This window comes from Cibotium barometz, chromosome 50 (assembly GCF_041138505.1).
Source record: "Cibotium barometz isolate CiBa-2024 chromosome 50, ASM4113850v1, whole genome shotgun sequence".
NCBI lineage: Eukaryota > Viridiplantae > Streptophyta > Polypodiopsida > Cyatheales > Cibotiaceae > Cibotium > Cibotium barometz.
The window spans coordinates 43,896,644-43,921,680 of NC_141095.1; the positions used below are offsets into that span (position 1 = coordinate 43,896,644).

At 43.0% G+C, this 25,037-nt stretch overlaps 1 protein-coding gene across 2 annotated transcripts in view; it reads left to right on the top strand.

Moving 5' to 3' along the window:
- The window catches only part of LOC147610143 (ADP-ribosylation factor-like protein 8a), a 58,889-nt gene extending 36,381 nt beyond the window's left edge, over window positions 1–22,508 (top strand). Inside the window, exons 2-6 of one of the 2 annotated variants that reach the window (XM_086787012.1) lie at window positions 19,368–19,449; window positions 19,591–19,623; window positions 21,631–21,752; window positions 21,837–22,001; window positions 22,082–22,508. In XM_086787012.1, coding sequence (XP_086643138.1) covers window positions 19,368–19,449; window positions 19,591–19,623; window positions 21,631–21,752; window positions 21,837–22,001; window positions 22,082–22,199 — 520 coding nt within the window. In that variant the 3' untranslated portion in view covers window positions 22,200–22,508. The remainder of the gene's footprint in view (window positions 1–19,367; window positions 19,450–19,590; window positions 19,624–21,630; window positions 21,753–21,836; window positions 22,002–22,081) is intronic. The other variant, XM_086787014.1, reaches the window with a different exon arrangement.
- Window positions 22,509–25,037: the final 2,529 nt, after the last annotated feature.

Genomic DNA, 25,037 nt, shown 5'->3' on the forward strand with positions numbered 1-25,037 from the left:
TGTCCAAAGATGGAGTGCGGATGGATCCTGAAAAGATTGATGCAATTCGGAATTGGCCCGAATTGAGTTTGGTGCATAAGATCCGTAGTTTTCTTAGATTATGCTCTTACTACCGTAGGTTCATTCGGCACTTTGTATGGATTGCTTCTCCTTTGCATGATTTGACAAAGAAGAAGGCCACATTCAAATGGACTAATGTAGAGAGGGATGCATTCCTCAAATAGAAAGATGCAACTACTCATGGTTTAGTGTTCATCATTCCGGATTTACGAAAGCCTTTTAGTGTGGAATGTGATGCATCTGGAAATTGCATAGGAGCTGTTCTAAATCAAGGACGACATGCTGTGGCTTATGAGAGCCGTAGATTGCGTGATGCAGAGCTATCTCTTGGCATTTATGAGAAAGAGCTCTTGGCTGTAAATCATGCACTTACTATATGGAAACATTACCTTCTTGGGGCTGATTTCACTATGAAAACAGATCACTAGAGTTTGAGGTATTTTATTATCTAAACTAAATTGTCAGAGAAGCATATGAGGATGGCCAATTTTCTCTCTATGTTTCATTTTGGGAGGGGATGTCACCATTTAGCCACCTAATTGGTCCACCCGTGCTTTCTCATCATGTATGTACATTGGACTGGTGTCCATGGCAGTTGTATATGTCGGGGATTGATGCCACTCATGTGATACTGTGGACCTGGCTTTCCATTGGGACTTGTTCCTCTGTGTATATGCCCAGAAATGCCTGGTGAATTGGTGTTCCATTGGGTCTGGTACCTCGTGTACTTGCTTGGAGCACGTCTATTTTGGTATAGTCTCATGAACGGGGATTGTCCATACCAATGCTGCATTGCATAGCATCTTTATGTGCTTGCTTGCAATTGAAATTGCATGCTATTTTCATGTTTGCTTGACCAATGTGTAGATCCGGTAAGGGGCGCCTGCCCGCGAACCGTCTGTTGACATGGTTATGTGGCATGTGATAGGTGGTAAGCATTGGTCATAAACCTAGCCTTAGGAATTAGCACTAATTTATAAGTGAGGATGCACACACTTCATTAAGTTTTGGGCGACCAAAACTTACTTATAAATTAGACCAGTCCGGTGTTCACACACAATGATGTTCCAAAGTGGACAAAACCCAATGTCCACTGCGCCCAGACCTTATCCCCTTTTTACAAAGAGAGTAACCAACCATGTGTCTGTTCTAGCTTGCTCCACAAAGCACATACCTGCCACCTAGAGTGGACAACTCACCACCTCACTCTTCCCTCTCTCTCTAGAAGAAGGCACCTCCATCATGAGGCATTTTCGGCTGTATTTTCTATAATTTTTACTTCCCAATTCCATATCCAAGCTTGCTAGGGTGTTTCCCAAGCTTCCAAGAGTATTTCCGGGTGCTATTCACTCTCCTACACACTCCCATTGATTGAAATTCAGCAAAACAACTCTTTCTTGTTTTAATTTTTGGTCTTTTTGTTGAAAACCCTAATTTTAGCCTTCCTTTTTGTCAAATCTCCATAGGATCTCCTCGTAGAACGCTCCTGGTACAAGACTCGAAACCTGCAAACAAACCAAACAAACATGACGGGGGTGCAGGCTTGACTCACCTCCCAACCTTGACAACCGTGGGCAAGCCCACAAGTCTTGGCTGTTTCTACCGAGCTACGAGCTGAGCTAACTAGATGGATGTACCGACCAATCTCTACCTCGTGACGTCTCACACCACCACGAAGCTACCCTTGCGGGCCTCAAGACTGCTTTCGGCCTCGGTTGCATGAAGCAGGTGTACGTTAGTGCCCGTCCGTCCATACTTGGGTGCCCGCCCGTTAGTCTTCCCTAACTAAGCTCGCCAATCAACTTGCCTAGCTCCAAGCTTCCCCAAACTTCGAAGCTAGTCTTGTGTGCGTGTAGCACACGGTATATACACACTGTGTAAATGACATAATCGAGCTTTCCTTCCTCTCTGATACCACTGTCAAAGCCCCATAGGATCTCCTCGTAGAGTGCTCCTGGTACAAGACTCGAAACCTGTAAACAAACGAAACAAACATGATGGGGGTGCAAGCCTGATTCACCTCCCAACCTTGACAGTCGTGGGCAAGCCCACAAGTCTTGGCTGTCCCCACCGAGCCACGAGCTGAGCTAACTAGATGGATGTACTGACCAATCTCTACCTCGTGACGTCCCATACCGCCATGAAGCTACCCTTGCGAGCCTCGGCTGCTGGCCTCGGTTGCATGAAGCAGGTGCACGTCTGCACTAGATCTAGGCTCTTGACCATAGAGCTCTCACAAAGACACGCGAGACTCTATATGACTAATGACTAACCTTGGCCACCCTTTTATAGGCTCTTGGCCTGTCATCCTCAACACGATCCTTCCACTTGATCTTGTATTGCGTGATAAGCGTATTACGCAATCCTCTTTCACGAAATCCAAGAATCTTCTCAGGTTCGTGTGGAACAAATGTCATGTCCTCGACATCTACGATTTTCTGAGGAGTAACTAACTGGTCTGTTCCACCTGGAACTTCCTTAAGTGTACTGACATGAAATAGAGGATGAACTTTCACATGAAAAAGCAAATCCAATTCATATGCAACTGAACCAATCCGTCGTGTAATACGAAATGGTCCATAGTACTAGGGGATAATTTCAAAGATTGACCTGTCTGTAAAGTCTCGGAATCTTTCGGAACTCGCAAATACACCATCGTTCCTTCAGGGAACTCTCTGGGTGAACGATGTCTATTAGAATAAAATCTGTCTCGGTCTTGAGCACGTCTAATAGATTCCTCTGCAACTTGTAACATTTCTTGCAAAAAATTACGTGTTGCATCATGCTGAAGTCCTGAGAATCCCATTGTAACAGGTGATCTAGGTTGAAAACCATACATAAGCATGAAAGGACTAAAATGTGTACTCGTATGCTTAATACTGTTATATGCAAATTCTAACATAGGAAGATAATCCTCCCATGAACTCTGCCTTTTGGATACATATGCTCGAAGCATATCCTCCAAAATCTGATTCACTCTTTCAGTCTGGCCATCAGATTGAGGATGATCTGAGAAACTTAAATTCTAAGTTGTTTCCAACTTCTCAAAAACAAGTTTCCAAAAATCACTAGTAAACTTAGAGTCCCTATCACTGACTATGTCCTGCGGTAACCCGTACAGTCTAAACAATTGCTCGATAACTGCCTTGCTAATTGCGTAGCTGTAATGGTCTTCCGGGTCGGTAAAAATCTAGTCATTTTTGTCAAGCCATCTACCACAACCTAAATAGAATCCTGGCCTTGATGTGTTCTTGGCAATCCGGTAATAAAATCCATGGAAATACTTTCCCATTTATTACCTGGGATTTGCAAAGGATGCAACAACCCAGCCTGTCTAAAGCGTTCAGCAGCTTTATTTGCTTGACAAACTTGACACTTGAGAACATGATTAATCTTCTACATACCCTTTCTTCTTTGGCCAATAAAAAGTGTGTTTCACTAACGATAATGTCCTGTGTACCCCAGGGTGTTCAGCAGAAGGGGTGTCGTGACACTCCTTAAGAATTTTGGACCTAATGTTCGAGATCTGTGGCACACAAATTTTGTCATCACGGAATAGTAAACCATTTCGAATCATCCACTGGCCTCCTGCAGCCTGAATGGTAGGCTGCTCAATCATTGAGTCTTGGTCAATCAATGAGCTCCCATCCTGGATCTTTTGTCGAAATGGACCAAAATAACTATCAGTCCTGCAAAGCCCTCTCAATGACTGACATAAATCAGTAGAAATCTCGGTGAACGACAAAGTATTCACCTCTCTAATTCGACTAAGCGTATCTGCAACACTATTCATGGACCCTTTTCTATAACGAATCTCAAAATCAAAATCTTGCATTAATTCAGCTTTCCTTCCTCTCAAATCATCCATATCACACACATACTTGATTGACTGATGATCAGTCAATACCACAAACTTGGAGCCATATAAATTATGTCTCCAGACCTTCAGAGCGTGAATCACTGCATAAAGCTCCTTCTCAAGGGTTGGCCAACAGAATTGAGTGTCGTCTAGCTTTTTACTTTCAAAAGCAACAGGTCTATCATCTTGAAATAGAGCAGCCTCGATGGCGTAGTCACTGGCATCAAAGAACATAAGGCCGATTAGGATCGGGTAATGCTAAGATAGGTGCTTCCTTGACTTTATCTTTCAAAAGTCTGAAGGTCATATCCAGATCGTTATTCCAAGTGATATGCTGATTTGACTTATGTCCACGACCTTTCAACAAGTCAGTCATCGATAGCGTGAGCTGAGAGTACTCCCGCACAGATTTCCGAAGAAAAACAACAAAACCGAGAAAAGAACGAAGTTGTTTCACTGTTCGCGGCACAGGCCAGGCCACAACCGTTTGAACTCGGTCATAGTCAATGCTCAATCCATCTCTAGTGATTTTTTGTTCCAAGTAAATGATGTCTGTCATGAAAAACTCACATTTACTTAATTTAGCATATAGTCGATTCTGTCTTAAAATAGTTAAGACAATCGTGAGTACGACTATATATCAAAATATCATCCAAGAACACAACCACAAATTTTTCCAAATGTTCACGAAAAAGATTGTTCATCATCTGCTAAAAAGTAGTTGGAGCATTGGTTAACCCAAAAGGTAATATGAGAAACTCATAAAGGCCATACCTAGTCCGAAAGGCGGTTCTTTCGACATGCCTTTCATGAATACGTATCTGGTGATAGCCAGTACGTAAATCTATCTTCGTGAAATATTTCGTTCTTGCTAACCGATCAATCAGGTCATCTGATCTAGGGAGAGGATAACGGTTCTTAATTGTCAGCTTGTTCAATCTCTTGTAATCTATACACATTCTCTAGGTGTTGTCCTTCTCTCTCCTAAGCAACACAGGTGCACCCCAAGGTGATTTACTTGGACGGATCTGGCCCATCTTCAAATAATCTTCGAGTTGTTTGGTCAACTCATCTTCCTCAGCTTGGCTCATCCTGTAAGGTGGAGTACTGACAGGGTGAGCACCAGGGATCAGGTCAATACGATGATCTACTGCCCTTTTAGGTGGTAAGTATGAGAAATGAAGAAAGTGGAATCAATACACAATGGAAAACAGTATACAAAGAAGGATCCATTATATTACCAAAATCAACTGTATTTACAAGAGGTCCTTGAGAGGGATGTATACAATCACCTAAGATACTATACTGGGTGTTCCTATGTTCAAAAGAAAAAATATGACTAGACCAATCTATCTAGGCTTGAAGAGTCTTAAACCACTCAATCCCTAATAACAAGTCTACATGTTCTAGGTGCATAATATAGCATTCCAGAGTATCTTTGTAGTCCTGAATCCGGATCGGTAGCGTCTCCACCTTTTGATCCCATACTTGCCGACCCGCAGGTAGGCGTACCTCTTAGGTATGATCGCTGGGCGTTGTTTCAAGACCCAATTTCTGCACAAGTTTGTAATTAACAAAATTGTGTGAGTTGCCAGGGTCTAGAGGAATGTGGATTCTATGGCCATTCACTTCTCCATAAACTCGAAGAAGATCATGCAAGCCAAAAACTTTAGAGTTGAACAGATAATCAGAACATGTACTAGGGCGAGAAAGTAGAGTAACTGACGTACCTGTCAAAGACAACTGGTTAGCTGCCTTTGGCTTGGGTCCTGCGTTGGTCTTTGCACCCTTTTGCTTCGGGCACTCATTACGCATATGTCCTTTTTCCTCGCAGATGAAGCAACGTCTCTCCTTCTTGAGCTTCAAAGCCTTAAGGAGACGTTTCTTCTTTGCTGGTGTCGAAGTTGAATTCTTCGAAGGTTGGTTCGAAGACTTTCCTTCAGTCATGCTAGCCATTGGTGTGGAGAACTTTCTTTTGTGCTTGTTCCCCTACTGGGTAACGGGTTTAGACGTAGAAGAGACCATTGTATCATCATAGATACTAGCGGTATGAATGGCTTCGTCCAAAGTTTTGCATTTGTTGTTTTTAACCTGTAAACGGTATGAGTCGGGTAAACCGGGTACGAAGAAACCCAAAAGAGTTGTGGAATCCATCTTCGTAGCTTTCATCTGCAAGTCCCTAAATTTCTAGAGATAGACCTTATAAGTGAGGTTCTGCGAGGTCATGGTCAAAGTAGTAAACCGGGCAACAACATCATAGTCATCCTCTTTCTTGAGGAATTCTTTCTTGAAGACGTCTTCGAACTGTGTCCAAGTCGTTGGTTTAGGGTTGAGTTCCTTCCACCAAAGCAAAGCTTTGCCTGAGAGGAAACCTGCTGCTAATTGGATCTTTTTTCCATCATCATATGGATGAAACTGAAAATGGACTTGCCACTTATGTAGCCAAGTGTCCACTATCTCCTTGCTACGCTGCTTTTGCTCGCCCCCAAACTGTTCCGAAGTAATATTGGGGCCTAAAGCAGATGCCAAGGTATCCATACCCGAAAGAGTAGATAGGGTAGTGGTCAACAAAGAGATGGAGTTCTGTAAAGCCTGCATCTGCGCGGCGATTTGTGCTTGACGTTCCGAGGAAGAAGCTTCGAGAGCAACTTTAAACTCTTGGAAATCTGATTTTGAAACATAATCGTCGAAAAGATCGGCATCGGTGGTTCCGTAGCCGGCAGGGCTTCACGTTCTAGAAAGGGCTCCAACTCGGATTCTTGGGTCGACATCTTGAAGAGGGCAAGGTGAGAGAAAAAGTTGATCTTGCACAAATAAGAGTGCTAGACAACTTGAGAGCTTGAGAGCTTAAGAGCTTGAGAGCTTGAGAGAGGTGTGGCAAGAAGCCCGCTTAAGGGGAGTTTATAGGCTTCCCCAAAAGCTTACTTAGCTTTTGCTTTTGTGTGTTTTTTTTTTGGCAAAAAAATAAAATAAAATAAATATAAATATATATAAATATAAATAAATATATATATATATATATATATATATATTTACAAATATATATATATATATATATATGTTTTTGGTTTTCTAAAAAAAAACACATGGAAAGCAAGGCATGGGTTTTTAAACCCCTTTGCTAAGGTTCAGAAAAAAAAACGAAAGCAAGGCAAAGCGTGGTGTGGGTTTTTTCTAATAAAGAAAACAAAAGCTAAAAAAAACTCCACCTGGCACTGTCGTTTGCTTTTCGCTAATTTCTGTAGCATCTTAGCGCCGCCTACCTGCCACCCGTTGGCCTCCGTGTACCCGCGAAGGTTGGCCGCCTGCGCGTGGCTGCGCAAAGCAGTCCGACTGCTTGCATGCAGTTTGCCTACCAACGTGCACTGGCTCGCTCGCCTGCCTGCCTGCCTGCCTGTGTATACCAGCTTGCGCACGTGCACCGCTTGTCAGCGTGTGTGTATTACCCGCCTGACTGGTGCAGCGTTCATGTTGCTGGCCTCTTCATACAAGTGGGCTGCACAGCAACCATACAAGCGCTACACAGCTACGGCCGGCGACCTCTCTCTCTCTCTCTCTCTCTCTCTCTCTCTCTCTCTCTCTCTTACAAAAACACAGCCGACTGGCTTTTTCTTTCTTTTTTTCTCTTCAAACTGTTAATACAGTTGAAAGCATATCTAGCCTTCTTCTTTGCAATGCAAACAACCCATAACAAGACCAAAATCCCCATGACCACGGGTTCCTACGATGAAATTGAAAAAAACAGCAGTATACTCAAAAAATAGCAAGCTTCTTGAACTCATACCTTTTCTTCGACCTCTTTTCTCTACCTACCGACTTGCTCGTTCACGAGGCTTGCTTTGATACCACTGTCAAATCCCCTTAGGATCTCCCGTAGAATGCTCCTGGTACAAGACTCGAAACCTGCAAACAAACCAAACAAACATGACGGGGGTGCAGGCCTGACTTACCTCTCAACCTTGATAGTCGTGGGCAAGCCCACAAGTCTTGGCTGTTCCCACCAAGCCACGAGTTGAGCTAACTAGATGGATGTACCGACCAATCTCTACCTCTTTTGTGGGGGCACTGGAGTTGCCTGCCATATATACAATGCTCACAAAACTGAAAACTTGAAAACTTTAGAGAAGGCAAGTAACCAAAACGAGACAATTGCTCCATTCCTTTGACACTCATGTGTCCCAACCGGCTATGCCACATAGAGATTTCCGGCAGCTCGGTTGCATTTACATTAGCATGGTGACAAACACCAGCATGCATGAAATAAAGAGTGTCCACCTCTGGCAACAACCAGTGAGCCCTTACTAATCTTCCACTTTCCACGACCAAATGTGGTAACATAATCAGCATCATCAAGCTGTCCAGTAGAAAGCAGGTTCTTCTTGATCTCAGGCACATGCCTGACATCATGGAGCATAAGCTGTGAGCCATCTGAAAACACAAGCCTTACATCACCTCTGCCAAGAATCTTTCATGCATGGTTATCACCCAAATAAACTACTCCTTCATTGCCAGCAGTATACCTGACAAACAAGTTTCTGCAACCTGTGACATGAAAGGAGGCACCTGAATCAATGATCCATGAGTGCATACCATGACCATCTCCTGCAAGAAGTGAATGGGCATCAAGTGAAGACGTGAATAGGACTTCATCCTCGCTATCACCTGCATGTGACAAATTGACTTCTTCAATCTTGACTCCACTTTTGCCCTTTGGCTTTGCATCTTTGGCTTCATCTTTGTCTTTGTCTTTTCCTTTGCCCTTTTCCTTTTGATCATTCTTCCATTTGTAGCATTGCTTTTTGAAGTGTCCCTTCTTGCCACAATAATGGCATTCCAAGTCCTTTTTGGAGCGGGACTTGCTCCTTCCCCGTTCTTGGCTTTTACCCCTTTGCTGGGATCTCCCACGTGCATTCATTGCATTGGACTTTCCAACAGAGTTGTTCTTCCTGTTCATCTCCTCTTGAAGAAGAGCACCCTCAACATCTGCATATGACAGCATAGCATTTGAATTGCTAGTGGCTGTCCTGAATGTGTCCCAACTCTCTGGCAAAGTGCATAAGAGAAAGGTGGCTTTGAACTCATCGTCCATTGCCAACTTTTGATTGATTACCGGGCTGACAATACCATTAAACTCATTTAGATGGGCTGTCATAGACGCCTCTTCCTTCATTTGAAGACCTATGAGTTTCTTCAACCAATACACTTTGCTTGAGGCACTTTGCTGGGCATACAAGTCCTGCAATCTTTGCCACATTCCCCAAGTTGTCTTCTCTTCACGAATGCTGAAAAGTAAAGAGTCTAACACAGACAACATGATAGTAGATCTTGCCAGCTCATCCATATCTTCCCATTCTTCAGCAGTAAGAGAAGCGGGCATTACACCCCTTTCTTTGATAGGCTTGAGCTGCTTCTTCTGGAGCAACACATTATAGCACTGGGTTTGCCAAATATCATAATTATGTGAGCCTTCAAGCTTCTTGATGTGAAGCAATGAAGAGCTCTCACCTGTGGTTGCCATAGCAATATGCAACCTGTCAATGCCTGACTCCCTGCAAGATGTGCAAACACTGCACCAAAAGCACACAAAGTGCTCACAGTTGTTCTCCCAAAGTTTATCTCCCACTGCGGAAGCACAAATGCAACTCTACTCCCACTGTATGTGATAAAATCACCAAAATCTGGTTGCTGCAGATTTAGGACAGCACCTTAAATGTGCTCTGTTCCCCTTCCAAAGTACTGTACAACAGTACTAAGTGCTCACCAATGATGTACCAAACCTGTACCGGCAAGTACAACAGCTGAAAATGAACCTTTTCCTCACTCAAATCAATGTACAGCCATGCCAAAACTTGTACAAAGATGCACCAAATCTGTACCAGCAAGTACAGCAGCAATAAATGCTCTCCTGGCTGTCCAAATGAGTGAAAATCAGACTTTTACAGTCCCCACCACTGCATAAAACAGTCCCGAACAGAAATTGGGCAAAAGCCCCTTGACTGCAAGTGGATTTTTGAGGATTCAAGGCATAAAAGTCTTGCCTGCTGCTTTGCCAAGCTCAACAAGCATACAATCTTGAAAAGCCCCTTGACTGCAAGTGGATTTTTGAGGATTCAAGGCATAAAAGTCTTGCCTGCTGCTTTGCCAAGCTCAACAAGCATACAATCTTGAAAAGCCCCTTGATTTAAGATCAATTTTTGATCATACATGGTACATTAACGCACATGAAGGCATCCAGAGTCTTCACAATGCTTCCCCCTGGCCACATATACATTCAATACATAAAAGCCCCTTGATCTACAGGCACATTGAGTGCTTGACAGGCATCAACACATTGCTCAGAGCATCAAATGCGAGTGCCTGCATGCAAATCAATTCAATTGGCACAAAAGCCCTTTGATCTGCACTGCAATTTCTTGCAATTAGGCCCGAATGTGAGATTGCTCACATCATACAGCATGTATGAATGCCCAATGGCACAATTACATCAAAAGCCCCAAATTTTGACATCCAATTTCCTGCAAATTGACTCTGATTGTGACCAATGTCACCCAATTTTGCCAATTTTGCTCAAAATTTGAGCAATTTGGCACCTGTACCTGCTCAATTGATGATTGTACCTGCTCAATTGCAAATCCCAAAAAAAAATTGAAGCAAAATACCTCGTACAAATTTCTGATTTCTGCTGGGCAGCACTCAGGGAAACTCGTTAGTCTGAAGCCTTGTTTCTCTCTCTGTTGAAGGGAGAGAATGGAAGAGAGTAATGGAAGCAATGGAAACCTTCGTCTACAGCAGCACCTTTGCAGCGCTAAGTGCAGCACTTGTTGCCGCCTTTGCAGAACCAAGGGTGCCGCCCGTGTGTGCAACGCTAAGTAGTTTCGATGGCTGTGGCTGCTCTGTGTTGTGTCGATCAGCAGCACTGCTTGTACCTGCTACCGTCTTTTCAGCACTTGCCACCTGCCGTGCGTTGTTGTGCGCTGCTTTGTTGCGTCTGGTTCGCTACCTGCTGTGCGCTGACTCAATGCCTGTTGTGCAGCGCTTTGCAGCACCTGTGCCTATTGTGCTTGCTTTGCTGCGCTGCCTGTCATGGCAGCTGCTGACACCTGCAACACCCAAGCCAGCCACCTGTTGCCGCCAGTCACTTGCTTCACTTGTGTGCACCTTGTGTCACCTCAACAGCACTGTCAAGTCGCCTCAAGAGCCACGAGATACAGAGTGTCGCCTGGCTGCAACATTACTGCAGTCGAAAGGTTGAAAGACAGCTTCGCAATAGGCAGGGTCGCCAACTTGGCTCTGATACCAGTTGAATGGGGAGAAGAATTAGGGTTTCATGTGAGAGACAAACATAGAGAAGAAGGGAGAGAGAGAGAGAGAGAGAGAGAGAGAGAGTTGTGGGGATAAGTCAACTCATCAAGTGTGAGTGTGTGACTCCCCTATCACACATGTATATTTGCACTAGTACACATAGTGCACTTAGTACTAAGTGTACTATGTATTATAACTTATGGGCTTGTACACACTATAAGGGTGGGCATAATGCCTTTACCCCAACATAACTAATGACTAACCTTGGCTACCCTTTTATAGGCTCTTGGCCTTCTCATAGCATGATTGCTCTTCCAAATCCTTCGGTGTGCGTTTTCGGTATTACTCAAGAGGTTTTAGGATGAGAAGATCGTCGTTTGGCTGTAGCTGAATATCGTTGTCCTCCTAGAGATATCTAAAAGCCAAGTTTGCAGGATCTGCGGCATACATTTAGGCTAGATCTCCGAAAATGGCCATAACCAACCGATCTTGAGCTACCTTTCTGGACAATAGTGTCTCTTTGTATGGGTATTGCCGATATTTGCTTAGCAAGGACTCTCGTGTGGCGAACTTTCCAAGGAGCTTGTCCAGTTGCTCTGAATAGAAACTCCATCTGGGCATCTAGAGCATAGTAGCAGGGGAACGCCGTTTCCACCCCTTGGGAATGGTGGAACGCGTTCCCCCAAGGCGGAGATGCCTAAGCCGGGTGGAACGTGCATGGGGGAACGATTTGGCATGGGAACGGCCAGGGGAACGTGGGGGAACGGTTACATGGAATGTCTGGCTGCCGTTCCCCCTTTGGGGAACGTTTTTTATGTTTGGCCAAGAAAAAAAAAAGAGAAAAAGTGTACCTGCTGTTGCGAGCCACCTATGGATATCCTTGAAAGATGTACCCTATTGTCGCTTGCCCGCTTACTTCCTAGGCCCGTGCGGTGTGCCTACTTGACAGCTCTAAGTCACGAGTGGGCTCCTCTCTCGAGTCTCTAGAGACATCGACTCCTACTTTCCAAGGCAAGGCAGCAAGGCTACGTACTTCCCCCCCCCCCCCCCCCCTCTCTCTCTCTCTCTCTCTCTCTCTCGTTCCCCCTTACCGTTCCTGTTCCCCCTGTGGCCCGTTCCCGTTTCCGTTCCCATTCTGTTGCTACTATGATCTAGAGTCTTCTGGAACTTTTTAGCCATGTTCTCAAACAATGTTTTGATGTTGTATCTCAATAGTGCTGTCGTGTCCATAATATCAAAGCGAAGATAAAAATCTTCCGAGTCTCTCCCAAAATCTTTGCTCTTTTCCAAACTTTGATACCACTGTCACAAATAGCAGAGACCTGGAACAGAAAGACAAAACTCTTCAAATATTCAGACAGAGTACACATAGCAGGAAACCACAAGAACTATGAATAAACACCGCATTGAGCCGGAATGGCTGGCCCGCCATTAGGTATTGCTTTATTGAGATAGAAGCTCTTTACAAAAATAACTAAGTTGTGGGTGTGAATAACACTAGAATTTTCCACAAAATACTTCAGTAGACAACTCAGTTCCAAAAGCTAACAAATAGTATCCAAAACAGTCCATAAACAGGCCTCAAACCAGCCCTTGGTTTCTACATATGTGAACCTGTGCTGTACGGCTGTACGGCGGCTGCAAAAACGCCCTCAGCACCTGTACGACCGGCACAAGAGAGAGGAGGAGAGCTGTATGGCTGCTGTTGTAAGCCCAGCGGGGCGTGCCGTGGCAGACTCAACCATGTGTCCTAGAGATAAAGATATAGAGAGAGAGGGGAGAGAAAGAAGGGAATAGGGATCTTGCACAATACACCACACTGAGCGGGGAACAAGCCCCGCGCCTTTTCAAGAATTTATTCAGGAACAATTCACGAGCACACTGGCCAGGATCAATACAATCAATGAATACAAAACAAACAGATATGCCGATGTAGGATATCCAAGTCGATGTTGATGTCGAGGCAGAAGATCTCTGATGCTGAGCACAACACGGGGATGACCCACAAGTATCTCTCACCGGGCTAGTACCAGATTCAATATCCAAATCCAAATCCAATGAATCCAAGCCCAAGTTTTTCATGTCCAAGCTCTATGTTCATGTCCAAGCTTCATGCCCAAGCTATATGTCCAAGTTCCATGTTCAAGTTCATATCTAGGTCCAAGTCCAAGTCCAAATCCAAATGCTAATCCAAGTCCAAAAATCACTCACTCATCCCATGAGTAATCTCCACAACTCCTACAGCCTTGTCAATGAAGGAAACCATGGAAAAGCTCTTTTTGGCAAGGAAATTGATATATAACTTGTTTTAATGGTTTTCGGGTGATAAAAACCTCCAAAAAGTAGTTTTTAGGGTTTTTGGAGCAGTTTTAGGGTTTCTGAAATTTTCTGTCCGTACAATCTGCACGGATCTGTACATTCGTACATAAAGATGATGATGTGGCACTGCAATTGATGGAGGCGCTCTGAAATCAGTGGGCAGCGATGAAAAACTCCATGATTTGGTTCATAGATGATGATGAAGAAGATGATCTCCATGCTTCAACGAAGATGGCAACGCGATGAAGAGGTTCTTCTTCAACTTCGTGCTCAAGAGAGGCTCATGCTTCTTTTATACTTGGGGAGGCCTTGCTTTTTGCCAAAAAGTGATGCTTTTGCTTTGCTTTTGCCTTTTACTTTGCTTTTGGTCTTTTTAATACTCAACTTTAGTCAAAAGTTCTTGTTTTGCTTTTCCAGCTTCAAGGCCTTGCTTTTTGGCCCTAGAGCTTCTTTTTGAAAAAGCAGCTTTTAGCTTTTTGGTCTGGCTTAGTCTTCTCTTTTCAATGGTGTCCTTGGCTCACGGTCAACCCTGTTTGACTTTTTGATTTTTCTTGCTTTTTGACCAAGAATGGTGCCTTTTCTTAATCAAACCTTATGGACCCTGTCCCCATGTCTTCTTTCACCTGTCTGGTGTCCGGGCATGGATTTCATCATGTGAAATAGAGCTAGGAGGACCAAATAGTTACAACTGTACCCTGTACGGCCAACGCAAGAGAGAGGAGCTATACGGCTGTTGTACCCCATACGGCCAACGTAGAGAGAGGAGAAAAGAAAACAGTCAGCTACCTAGATTGTACGGTAGGCAACAACCTTGTTGTAGTGTACGGCCAGCATAGAAGGGGAGAGGGATAACTGTACGGCTGTACGATCGGTTTTTTTATGGCAGCTGTTGTACGGACAGATCTGCACGAGAGAGAAAGAAAGAAAGAAAGAAAGATTTTATTAACGTCTTCCAAAAGACCGAACTCGGCCTATGAGACAAATCGGTGTACCTATATGGGGTATCCTCTGTCATCCCAACAAAATGAGAGAGAGAGAGAGAGAGAGTTTTCTTTTTACTGAGAATGGAAGCGCATGCCCAAAAGAGAGTAACCTAGGTCCTTTTTGGTTCCACTCAATGTGTGAAACACTGCTCAAGGTTGGTGAAGGGACCAAATAGAGAGAGAGAGAAAGAAAGAAAGAAAGCTGTATTAACGTCTACTAGAGGCCGAACTCGACCTATGAGACAAATCAATGTACAACTGTCAATGTCTTCTGGATGTCCAGAAAAAAAAAGGACAAAATGAACATGAAATAAACTATGAAAGTACTGAGCTAGTGGGGGGGTGTGATGGATGGAGCACTACTGCTAGAGGCTCAGTATGCAACCTATATGGGCAGGGTATACAAGAATGCAATGCAGATCTGTCTAGCTCCAACCAGTACAATAAAGGGGGTGTAATATGTGATACATAGGTGATGGCGACACAAAAATACCTCAGAGCATGATCTCCGGGTGTGAGTGTAAGTGAGCTAGCCGCTCTTGGATATGGTGTTGATGTCGAGCCCGTATCTCTGTGATCTCTCTCTGATGTAGTCTGGGAGTCTGGTAGCCTGGTGCTCTCGGTCTCCGTCTGGCTCGGAGGTCCGCAGCGCGCTGAAGTGTAACCCCCTCCTGTGTCAGCGTAGGCACTGGGATAGATCTCTGGAAGAAATCCGTGAGCTAGAGCTGTCGCCCACCTCTCCCTCTGGTATGAGTTTGTGGCAGTGTCTCTCTGTGGTGCTGTGTCTCTAGCAAGAACTGGTCAAATCTGTGCTGGTCTGCGGACTCAATGATCTGGCGGAGTGAGGGATGTCCACTGAAGATGGTGGTGTCTCTCTCTCTAATGACACTATATGCTTTGCATTTGCATACATAATGTTCCTCACTCTCAACCTCCTCCTGGCATAGTCTGCATATCCTCTTTGCTCTGGGGCTGCCCTACTTGCCTCAATCTCAAGCTAGTGTGATGACACTCTGACTGAGCTGGCCAATCACCACTCGGGCATGTACACATCCATGTATCCAGGTCTCTGTATGAATCCATCCGCTGAGATACGCATAAACTAATCTCTGTAGTATAGCATCTTCGGCGGTAGAGGCTGACTGGGTGTAATCCAAGTCTCTTGAGTGTATCGCTGCCATAAATCATGTCGAAGGACCTGAGTTCCTCTCACTATGAGAGCTGGATGTGTGGTGATCTATGTCAAGACCATGCTGAGTGAGCCACTGTATCATCTGTGAATACCATGATCTCCTATCTCCACTCTCTGCGAGCTGCCTCGACGCCTCAAAAGCTCTATGTGAGAGTCGATCTGATGGCATATCTCTGATCCTCTGTATGAAGCAGATCGTCTGGAAGAGGGCCTCTATTAGCACAGGAGGTGCAGCAAACCCGTCCGGACAATGTCATGTGGGATGGAGGGTTTGCTGCGGATCATCCGTGAGAGCATGAAAATCTGAGGCCTCTCTATTTGAGACCATGTGGAGGTGGCGAGCCCAAGTGCCCATATTGCTGCAGCATACATCAAAGTAGGGGTGACTAGTGTGTCAAACCACCACCCCTTCGTGCGGGGCTCTTGAAAGTGTGTGTGGTGACACTGTCTCTTTAGCATGGCCAGAGCTGCATACCATCGTGTGAGTCTATATCCCTGGCTGCCTGTGCCATAGTAAATCTTCCTGGCGGAGTCGTAAATGTAATCCCCAGATACACATATGAGTCTACCACCTCTACCTGTCCTCTTACTAGTGTGAAGATGGCCTGTCGTCGAACCGGCCCTGAGGTGTGGAAAATCATGGCCTTGGTTTTCCCAAGGTTCAATGTAAGCCCCCTCTGTGTGCAGCAGAAGTCATCAAGTGCATGGAGATGGTGCTGTAGTCCCATCCTCGACTCAGAGACCAGAATAATATCATCTGCATATAGCATAATGTGGACTGTGGTACCTGAGATGTCTACCCCAGCCCCACCACCGTGACCAATGAAGTCAGCCACCTCATCAATGTATAGCCCAAATAGTGTAGGAGAGAGTGGGCATCCTTGCTTCACACCTATGGTGCTAGCAATAACATCAGATAGCCCCCCGGGGCATCGTATGCGCCCGAGGACTTGCTCATATAAAGCATAGATGTCCCAAACCATCTCTGATGGGATCCCCAATGACTGTAGGCGTTGGAAGAGTCTCTCTCGTGGCACCGTGTCAAATGCTTTGCGGAAATCCACAAAGGAGCAGTATAATCTCTTCTCCCACACCCTAACTTGGTCAATCAAACATCTCAGAGTGAATATATGGTCAATAGTGGAGAAAGCTCGTCGGAATCCAACCTGCCCTGGTGCTCGCAGTCCCTCCTTCTCTGCATATGAGCTCAACTCTGCCCCGAGCACTGCGCCATAAAGTTTGGCCAATGTATGACCAATCATGATACTCCTGTAGTTGTTGGGGTCTAGCATGTCTCCCGCTTTGTGGAGAGGCACGATGGTGTGCATAGTCCACTCAGCTGGTAGGCCCTCCACTAGTGCCCTATTAAAGAGGTGAGCAACAAAGGGTCCGAGTGTGTCAGCTGCATAAATAAGATGCTCACTCTGTATACCTGTGTGGTCAGCCGATCTCCCATGCTATAACCGGAGGATAGCTCTCTCTACCATCGAGGCGATAAAGAAAGTAGAGGTGGTAGGGCGGGATTCCTGTGGCTGTGGTATGGGCGGCTGCTGAGAGAGAGAGAGAGAGAGAGAGAGAGAGAGTTATACAAAAGGCCAAAATGACATGAGACTAAAAGGATTACATCATGTCCATGGTGTTATCTGCTCTCAACTTTTTAGATTCTCTGGTCTTTGCTCTACTAAATTTGCCTTTATCTCTCAATCATGCCATCTTATTTTGCTGCTTATCGAAAAAGGTTATAGTTTCAATAAGATTTTGAAAAAGGTTCGTTCTTTCATGAATCGTAGTAAGTTTATCTTTGCTATTTCAGCTTTTGGAATGTTTAAAATGATAAGGAGTAAGTTTTATAGAAATGGGGAGCTGAAAAGCCCACTTAATTCATAATTCAATGCTCTTTTTTGTAAAAGTGGCTTGTTCTAGCTTAGAGTAGGGTTTGTTGTTTTAACTTAGAGTAGGCCTTGTTTAGTCTTTTCTTTCTTGCTGTAGCTTAATATAGACTTTAGTTTGGTTCTTTCCTATGTTTTGTAATTGTTTGTTGTTATACCTTAGAGCAGACTTTGAGTGCTAGCTGAGTATGCCCATCACCTCCGGAGAGTGATAGAAACTCAGTTCGTTGGTTTTATAAAGCATGTTCTTTTGGACTAACCTTATACAAACCTGCACCTACTCTTGGGCACTGATGACGTGAGTAGGGATGTCATAGCTTATTGTCCACCCTATGCATGATAGAGTTGATGAACCTACACGTCATGTTTAGACAGACATTGGAGTTAATGGTTGCACTTTTGAGTCGAAGTCTTTTTTAGAGTTTAGCTTAATGTTTGGTTCTAGTTCTTAGTGCTTTAGGTCTAGAGTTTCCAGTTCTTTGTTTTGCTATTTTGTTTTTTGTTTTTTGTTTTGTTTTGTTTTGTTTTGTTTTTGGTTTTTTTTTGTTTTGTTTGGTTTTTGTTTTTTGTTTTGTTTGTTTTTGTTTTTTGTTTTTTGGTTAATGTCTTAATTAAAAGTCTTCGTTTGATATTATCTTTTGATTTCCTCTCCTTAGTAGCTAGGTTTGTTAGTTTATTTATTTTTAATCTTTCAAATGCTTTGTTTTTGTCTGTCCTTCTTCACTATTATTTCTTTCTCAAATCTCTCAATTCGTAAGTTCAGATTTTTCTGACCTTATGAAGGTATATACGTGTCCATGGAATACATCATCATGGGTACTGAGAGAGAGATTAAATGTCTTCAAAAGACCCAATGGGTGTATGAGACCAAAAGTGATACCATAGTGTCCATGTAATCTCATCATGGTACAAAAGAAAATAAAAACTAGAGCTATGAGTTGGGAATGTCACGAGCCATATGATACAAATGGAACCATCATCATCATACAGCCTATGGAGCTAACCCTGGTAGGAGGAGTAGACCATCAAGGATATCAAGCATGGGGTTAGCCTGTAGAAGGCTCTACCGATCCATTGGGTGTGGGAAGGTGGCTCTATGCCGCTCCAAGATACCCTCAAGCTGGGGCTGATGTCTGTGTTTCTGGTTAGGTTGAGGGAGTCTGGGATGCAGGGCTCAGCTGTAGTGCCGTGGCCCGATCTAGAGTCACACTAGAGTGGGGTTTGGTGTGAGAGAGAAAGAGAGAGTTATATAACATCTTCAAAATACCCAAAGGGTCTATGACACCAAAATGATGTGGACATAGTGTCCATGAGAGAGAGAGAGAGAGAGAGAGAGAGAGAGAGTGTATTAATGTTACCAAAAACCTGAAGGGTCTATGAGACCAAAAAGATGTTGCATATAATCCATGAGTAAAGTGGATGTCAAGACAACAAAAAAAAACTACACAAAAGAAAAGCACTACGCAAGCCTTGCGAATACAATAGAGTAGACAGAAAAACTCACGTGTTTGGACTCATCAAGTGTCACCCTCCCGTGGATGGAGTACAGGCTGCAATATCCAGTACATGTGGTGTTCCTGTCCGTGGCACTGAAGAATGATTTGGAGTATTGGAGCTGGCAGGTGGAGCGTATGGATCTGTGAGGATGGGGGCGTTTGGCTCTCTGGAGTTAGACTGCCCTCTCTCTATTGATTCCCTGAGAGAGAGAGAGTCCCTCACTTGAATAGCAAAATATAGAGATTTTTTGATTTGGATTTTTGCAGCCTTTTTTTCAAACAAGAGATGGAACTTTCTTTGATTGGATTGCAAAATGCTGGGAAGACCTCTCTTGTGAATGTGATTGCGGTAACAATTATTGTTTTTCTTTTTATGTTTATATATTGATATTGGCTTGCTTTTTATGTTTATTATATTGATGTTACCTCCTTATGAGTGAATAACCTTTGTTTGGGTGTTAACATGACATCAATTTGGTTGCATTTGCAGACTGGTGGCTACAGCGAAGACATGATTCCAACTGTAAGATGCTGCTCGATGTCCTTGTCGGGAAACCATGCAGACTGCTGCTTTTTCTATCTGTTTTTTGCTGTTCTGATAGGGTAAATGCATTGGAGCAGAGATTTATGTGGAGGAAGAGAAGTTGCTTAACAGCTTGCAAGGGAGAAAGATATAGAAGTACTTGTAGGAGATACACAGTGGAATTATATGTAGGAGTCGGGAGGTATTAGTGCTAGGCACACTAGGTCTTGTAGCATTAATAGTTTGAGTGGTTTTTAAACCTTAGAGTCACTTACACTTTTATAAGGACACATGGTTGGACCCCTTTGGGCCTTTGATTTAGGGGCTTTTACTTTAGCTAATGAAACAACCCTCAGTCATACACTTACGTGAGGTTTCCACCGCCAACTCTCCCTCTCTGTGTGCTCGTCAAATTCTGCTCCACCTGTGTGTGTGATAGCTACCTGCAGCAAGGTCTTCAAAGCCCTACAACCCAACATTTGGTATCAGAGCAAGGCTCTCAAGCTGCTAACACCACACCTCAGACCTGAGCACCGCTGCCCAGAGCTTGTCGCTACCACTTTCAGAGCCGTGAGCCGCCTGTACAGAGCCGAGAGCCGCCGTTGCCGCCCGTTCTCACCAGCAGTTTTGTGCGGTGCTAGTGGAGGGTGCACCACCACTGCTCAGCGCGTCGGTGGCGCCGCCCATTTACCTAGAGGTGCTAGTGCCGAGGTTTCCACCACCAACTCTCCCTCTGTGTGCTCGTCAAGTTCTGCTCTACCGGCTTTGTTGACCATAAGTATTACCCTATGGCTCTATATGCAAATACGAAGTGGCCATTACCCACTGTGGGCTGTTTGTGTATGTGCGCAAGCAGGGGATCCGATTTGTTAGAATCTTGGCAAGTTCTTGGATTCATCTAGGTATATCTTTATGCTGTATTAGCGGACATGCGAATTTCACATAGTGAAGTTTTCGTCTAAGTTGCAGCCAGTTGATATTGTGTTAATTCTTTCTATCTTTAGTGGTGCATATGCCCTATTAACCACCTTTTTGTTGTAATAATTCTTTCTATTTGTTATGATCCTTAGTGCTAGGCTTCATTATGGCTGAGTCTGCCCCACATCTCCGGAGCTCTGACAGAAACTCAGTACACAGACCTTTGTATGAATGTATGCTCTTATGTGAGTGTGTGTGCGCGTGGGGCGTGAGTGTGGGAGCATATATTGATACCAAGTTCTACACCCACTATTGGACACTGATGACGTTAGTGGGGATGTCGTAGTATCCAGCATGATGGAGTTGATGGTTTATTGTCTCGTGGATGACTACCATGAGGCTATAAATTGCACATTCTTATAAGGTGAATATGGGCATGTTCCTGGATTCATCTAGGTATATATATGACTTTAACACTTGCGCAAGTTTCTAATTGGATAGATGATAAGCACATGAAAGCATGTCTTGAGTTGTGTCAAGCAAGCATAACGCTAGCTTGCCTTAGAAGCCTACTACAACCTTGTGAGTTTTAAAGAGCCAGGCTTATGAGCACAAGAGAGGAGAAAATTATCAGGTTTGAAAGTTTATGAAAAAGCAGAGAGGTGGAGAGTGCCAAATTTTCACAAATTGTTATTTTGGTTATATCATAACCTTATAAAGGTATATGTAGTCTCATTGTTGTGGAACTGCCAAGATGCAAGAACAATCACGCAAAGCAGCAGGATATGGTGATCTTTTTGGTCTCAGCTATAGCAAGCAAGACAGCCATATTTGATTTTGAGAATGCATGCTAATGCCAATTAGTGATTGTAAAGTGGACTAATAAGGACTGGTTGAATGTTAGTAAAATAAGGAAATGAGGGCACCCTCACAGAGCATTCATATAAGTGAGGATAATGCTCATTAAAGATGACTTAAATTTAAAACTCATGGACTAGAGAGGTCAGAAAATATGTTGCACAAGAGTTCAGAGAACAGAGCATGGTTGTTGCAACTAATGAAGAGATGAGGAATTTTGGTGTTGTGCAGGTTGGCTTTAACATGCGGAAAGTTACAAGGGGGAATGTGACCATCAAGTTATGGGATCTTGGAGGGCAGCCACGCTTTCGTAGCATGTGGGAGCGATACTGTAGAGGTGTTTCAGCCATTGTGTAAGCCACACATGCTCACAAGATCATATACTCACCAGCTCACATGCAAACTCAATTGCTAATAAATTGAAGTTCCTTCCCCAGATATGTTGTTGATGCAGCAGACCGAGATAACATATCAATTTCAAGAAGTGAGCTTCATGATTTGTTAAGCAAACCCTCTTTGAATGGAATCCCTCTCCTTGTGCTTGGCAATAAGATTGACAAACAGCCTGAAGCACTCTCCAAGCAAGCACTCATTGATCAAATGTAAGTCCTTATGCACTTGAATGGCACTTTTAATGATGCCTCACAAAGTCTCATTTCTGTCCTTTGTTGAGAAATTGCAGGAATCTTAGCTCATTAACTGACCGGGAAGTTTGCTGCTACATGATTTCTTGCAAAAACGCAACAAACATCGATGTTGTGATTGAGTGGCTTGTGAAACATTCTAAGGCCAAAAGCTAGTGGGCTGATGGAGATGGCCTAGGCTTTGTTTATTCCTCAGTCTGAAGCTGTCTTACATGTGGAGCAAGGTTTCTTTTATTTGTGTCCTATTTCGCAGTTTTTCCAGTTTTTCCCTGATTGATTTATTAAGCATTACATGCCTTGTGTTGTGCAATATCACTATGACATGCCAATAAATAGGTTCTGAGACATTACGGACACTATTTTTGCAAAACAGTTTTGTATAGTATCCCTTAGGGTCATTTGAGATTATCTGATTGGTTATTGTAGTATGCTTTTTGCAAGCAATTCTTGGTTTGGATAAGTTTTGCACATTTCGCTTTCAAAAGATCTTTGTACGCTTGTCTTAAAAATGCTGATTGGCCTGCAGAGACAGTAGTTGAAGAATTATTGGGGGCTTTATGCTCAGGTAAATTTGGTGATGAGAGTCCACTTTTTTTATATGGCTACCCTTAAAATCTAACACTCTGATATGAACTGTGATGAGTATGAAGTGTTATATGGTGCCATACTTGTTGCCTCAAGTAAAGTTGTGAGATTCACACGTTGTGAGGAGTTTTGTGTATATGCGGAGAGTGGGCATGCTTTTTTACAATGTGGAGATGGTTCTTAATGAGCACGCAACTCTTGATTCAATATCAACTTTTTGGATAAGGTAAAACCCTTCGATGACGTGTTGGTGGATTTAATTCAAAGATTGAATTGCTACCAAGTTTTTTTAATGTATGTTTAGCCCTCTTTTAAAAAGTGTTGGTTTTGATAGCAAATAGTAACTTGCATTGTATTCTCTTCCTTGACTGGCCTTTTCAACGGGTAGAGAGAGAGAGAGAGAGAGAGAGAGAGAGGGGTTGAACTCATTGCTTGTGATGCCTTCCATTGCCACATATTTCATCCTTGCAATCTCAAAATAACTTTGACTATGTTGTGTAGTCACAATTTCCTGCCCTAATACAATTAATTAAAATAACCATTTGCTTTCATCAAAACTCGTAAATACTTAAAAATACACATATTTCCTACTCTTTATGTATATATCCAAATAAGAGAGGAAAAATCATGAGGTGTGATGAATTCCTCATGCCCTTTGATACATAGTCTTTGCCAATTTGCATAATTACTAACACAGCTTAATTTATAATGAGGATTAAGAATCCTTATTATATTACATTGTAAAATTGGCATAATCAATAGCAATCTAAGATAAAAGACTAGCAATCAACAATCATTTGCAATGAACAAATCAAAAAAGCAATTTACCTATTGAAATAGAGATTGATCAGAAGACAAGCAAGAATTTCAAGAAGATAGCAAGAGAAGAGAGGGACAAAGGTTAATAGTACCAATCCTGAAGACTTAATGCCTTGATGTGTAGCCAATTGAAAGATGAAGAGGCTACGTTGCGCTTCCCTCCTTGTTTCGAACAAATCACCACTCCAAATGATGCAAGCAATAGCGATCTCCAAGCTCCAATTAGAATGCATAAATTTCAGGCAAAAAAAAAAAAATAGTAGCACACCTCTTTCTTGATTGTTGATGATTAAAACCCATCAATTGAACTACGAATATTGCCTAGTATCATAAGCTTATATAATATACATGAGGTTTAATATCATAAAGAAGTAATTAGGAACATCCACTAATGACGGTTTATGAGCTCTCCTAATCACCCTAAAAGTAGGTGCCAATTTTTAGTTTGAGGAGAAGATGCAAAAGGCCACACAATTGCATGTAATCACTTGTTCAATTTTTCCAATTAGATGGTAGGTGGGAGAGGAGTCGAGAATAGCAAATAGTGGACACCATAAGGGTGGGGAGAGGAGTCGAGAATAGCAAATAGTGGACACATGGCAAGAGTCTTCACCACAAGGTGCCAAATTTGGCCATTTAAAGCCTAACTAATAATTACCTCATAAATAAAAAATACACAACCTTAGCCAATCAAAGGTTCATACTCTCAATTTTAATCCTATTAATTAATTTGGGAGATTAGCCATTACCAAATTTAATTATAATTAGGATCTGATCAAAGCAATTAATCACATCTTTGATAATGTTCACATGCGAAAGTCATGTTCCCCACAAAGACAATTTTCCTTGGACATTGTCTGCTTTCGAACACTCCACCAATTCTAAATTCATATTTATAATTAAAAATCAAATCCTATCTCCAAACCCAAGTTCCATAGTCATTTGCAAATTTACTATTTTTAGAAATATTTGGATCAAGTATTCAATCCTTATAGGATCACAAAAAAAAAAGATCAATAATCCCATCAATCGGATCATAATTCGGTCTAAACTTTATAATATGAATTTAATTATCATAATTATTAAAGAAATATGAATTTTGATAGTGGTTAGGTAAGGGCCACCTTGCAAGATCAAGATCACAACATCTTAGGTGCTTTAGTTAGGCTCATCGAAGGACTCTTATGCCGCATATATGCCAAAAGCAAGTCACTCTCATGCCTAAAGACTTGCAGCTAGCTAGATAGCTAAGGGTAGATAGGCCATTGGAAAAATCCATGTTCTAGAGTTGTGCTATGACATGCATATTAATAAGAGACTCCGTCTTGTGCCACATACATGCCAAGCACGTCATTCTCATGCTAATTACTTGTAGCTAGCCAAATGGCTTAGGGTAGATAGGTCATTGAAAAAACCTATGTTCTAGAGTTGTGTTATGTTAAGCATTGTAATAACAGACATGGTCTCATGCCCAAGGACTTGCAGCTAGCCGCATGGCTTAGGGTAGACAGATCATTGAAAAAAACATGTTCTAGAGGATACATGATCTCAATGTTGTATAAATCTAATATAAAACCCTTTTCATTTTGT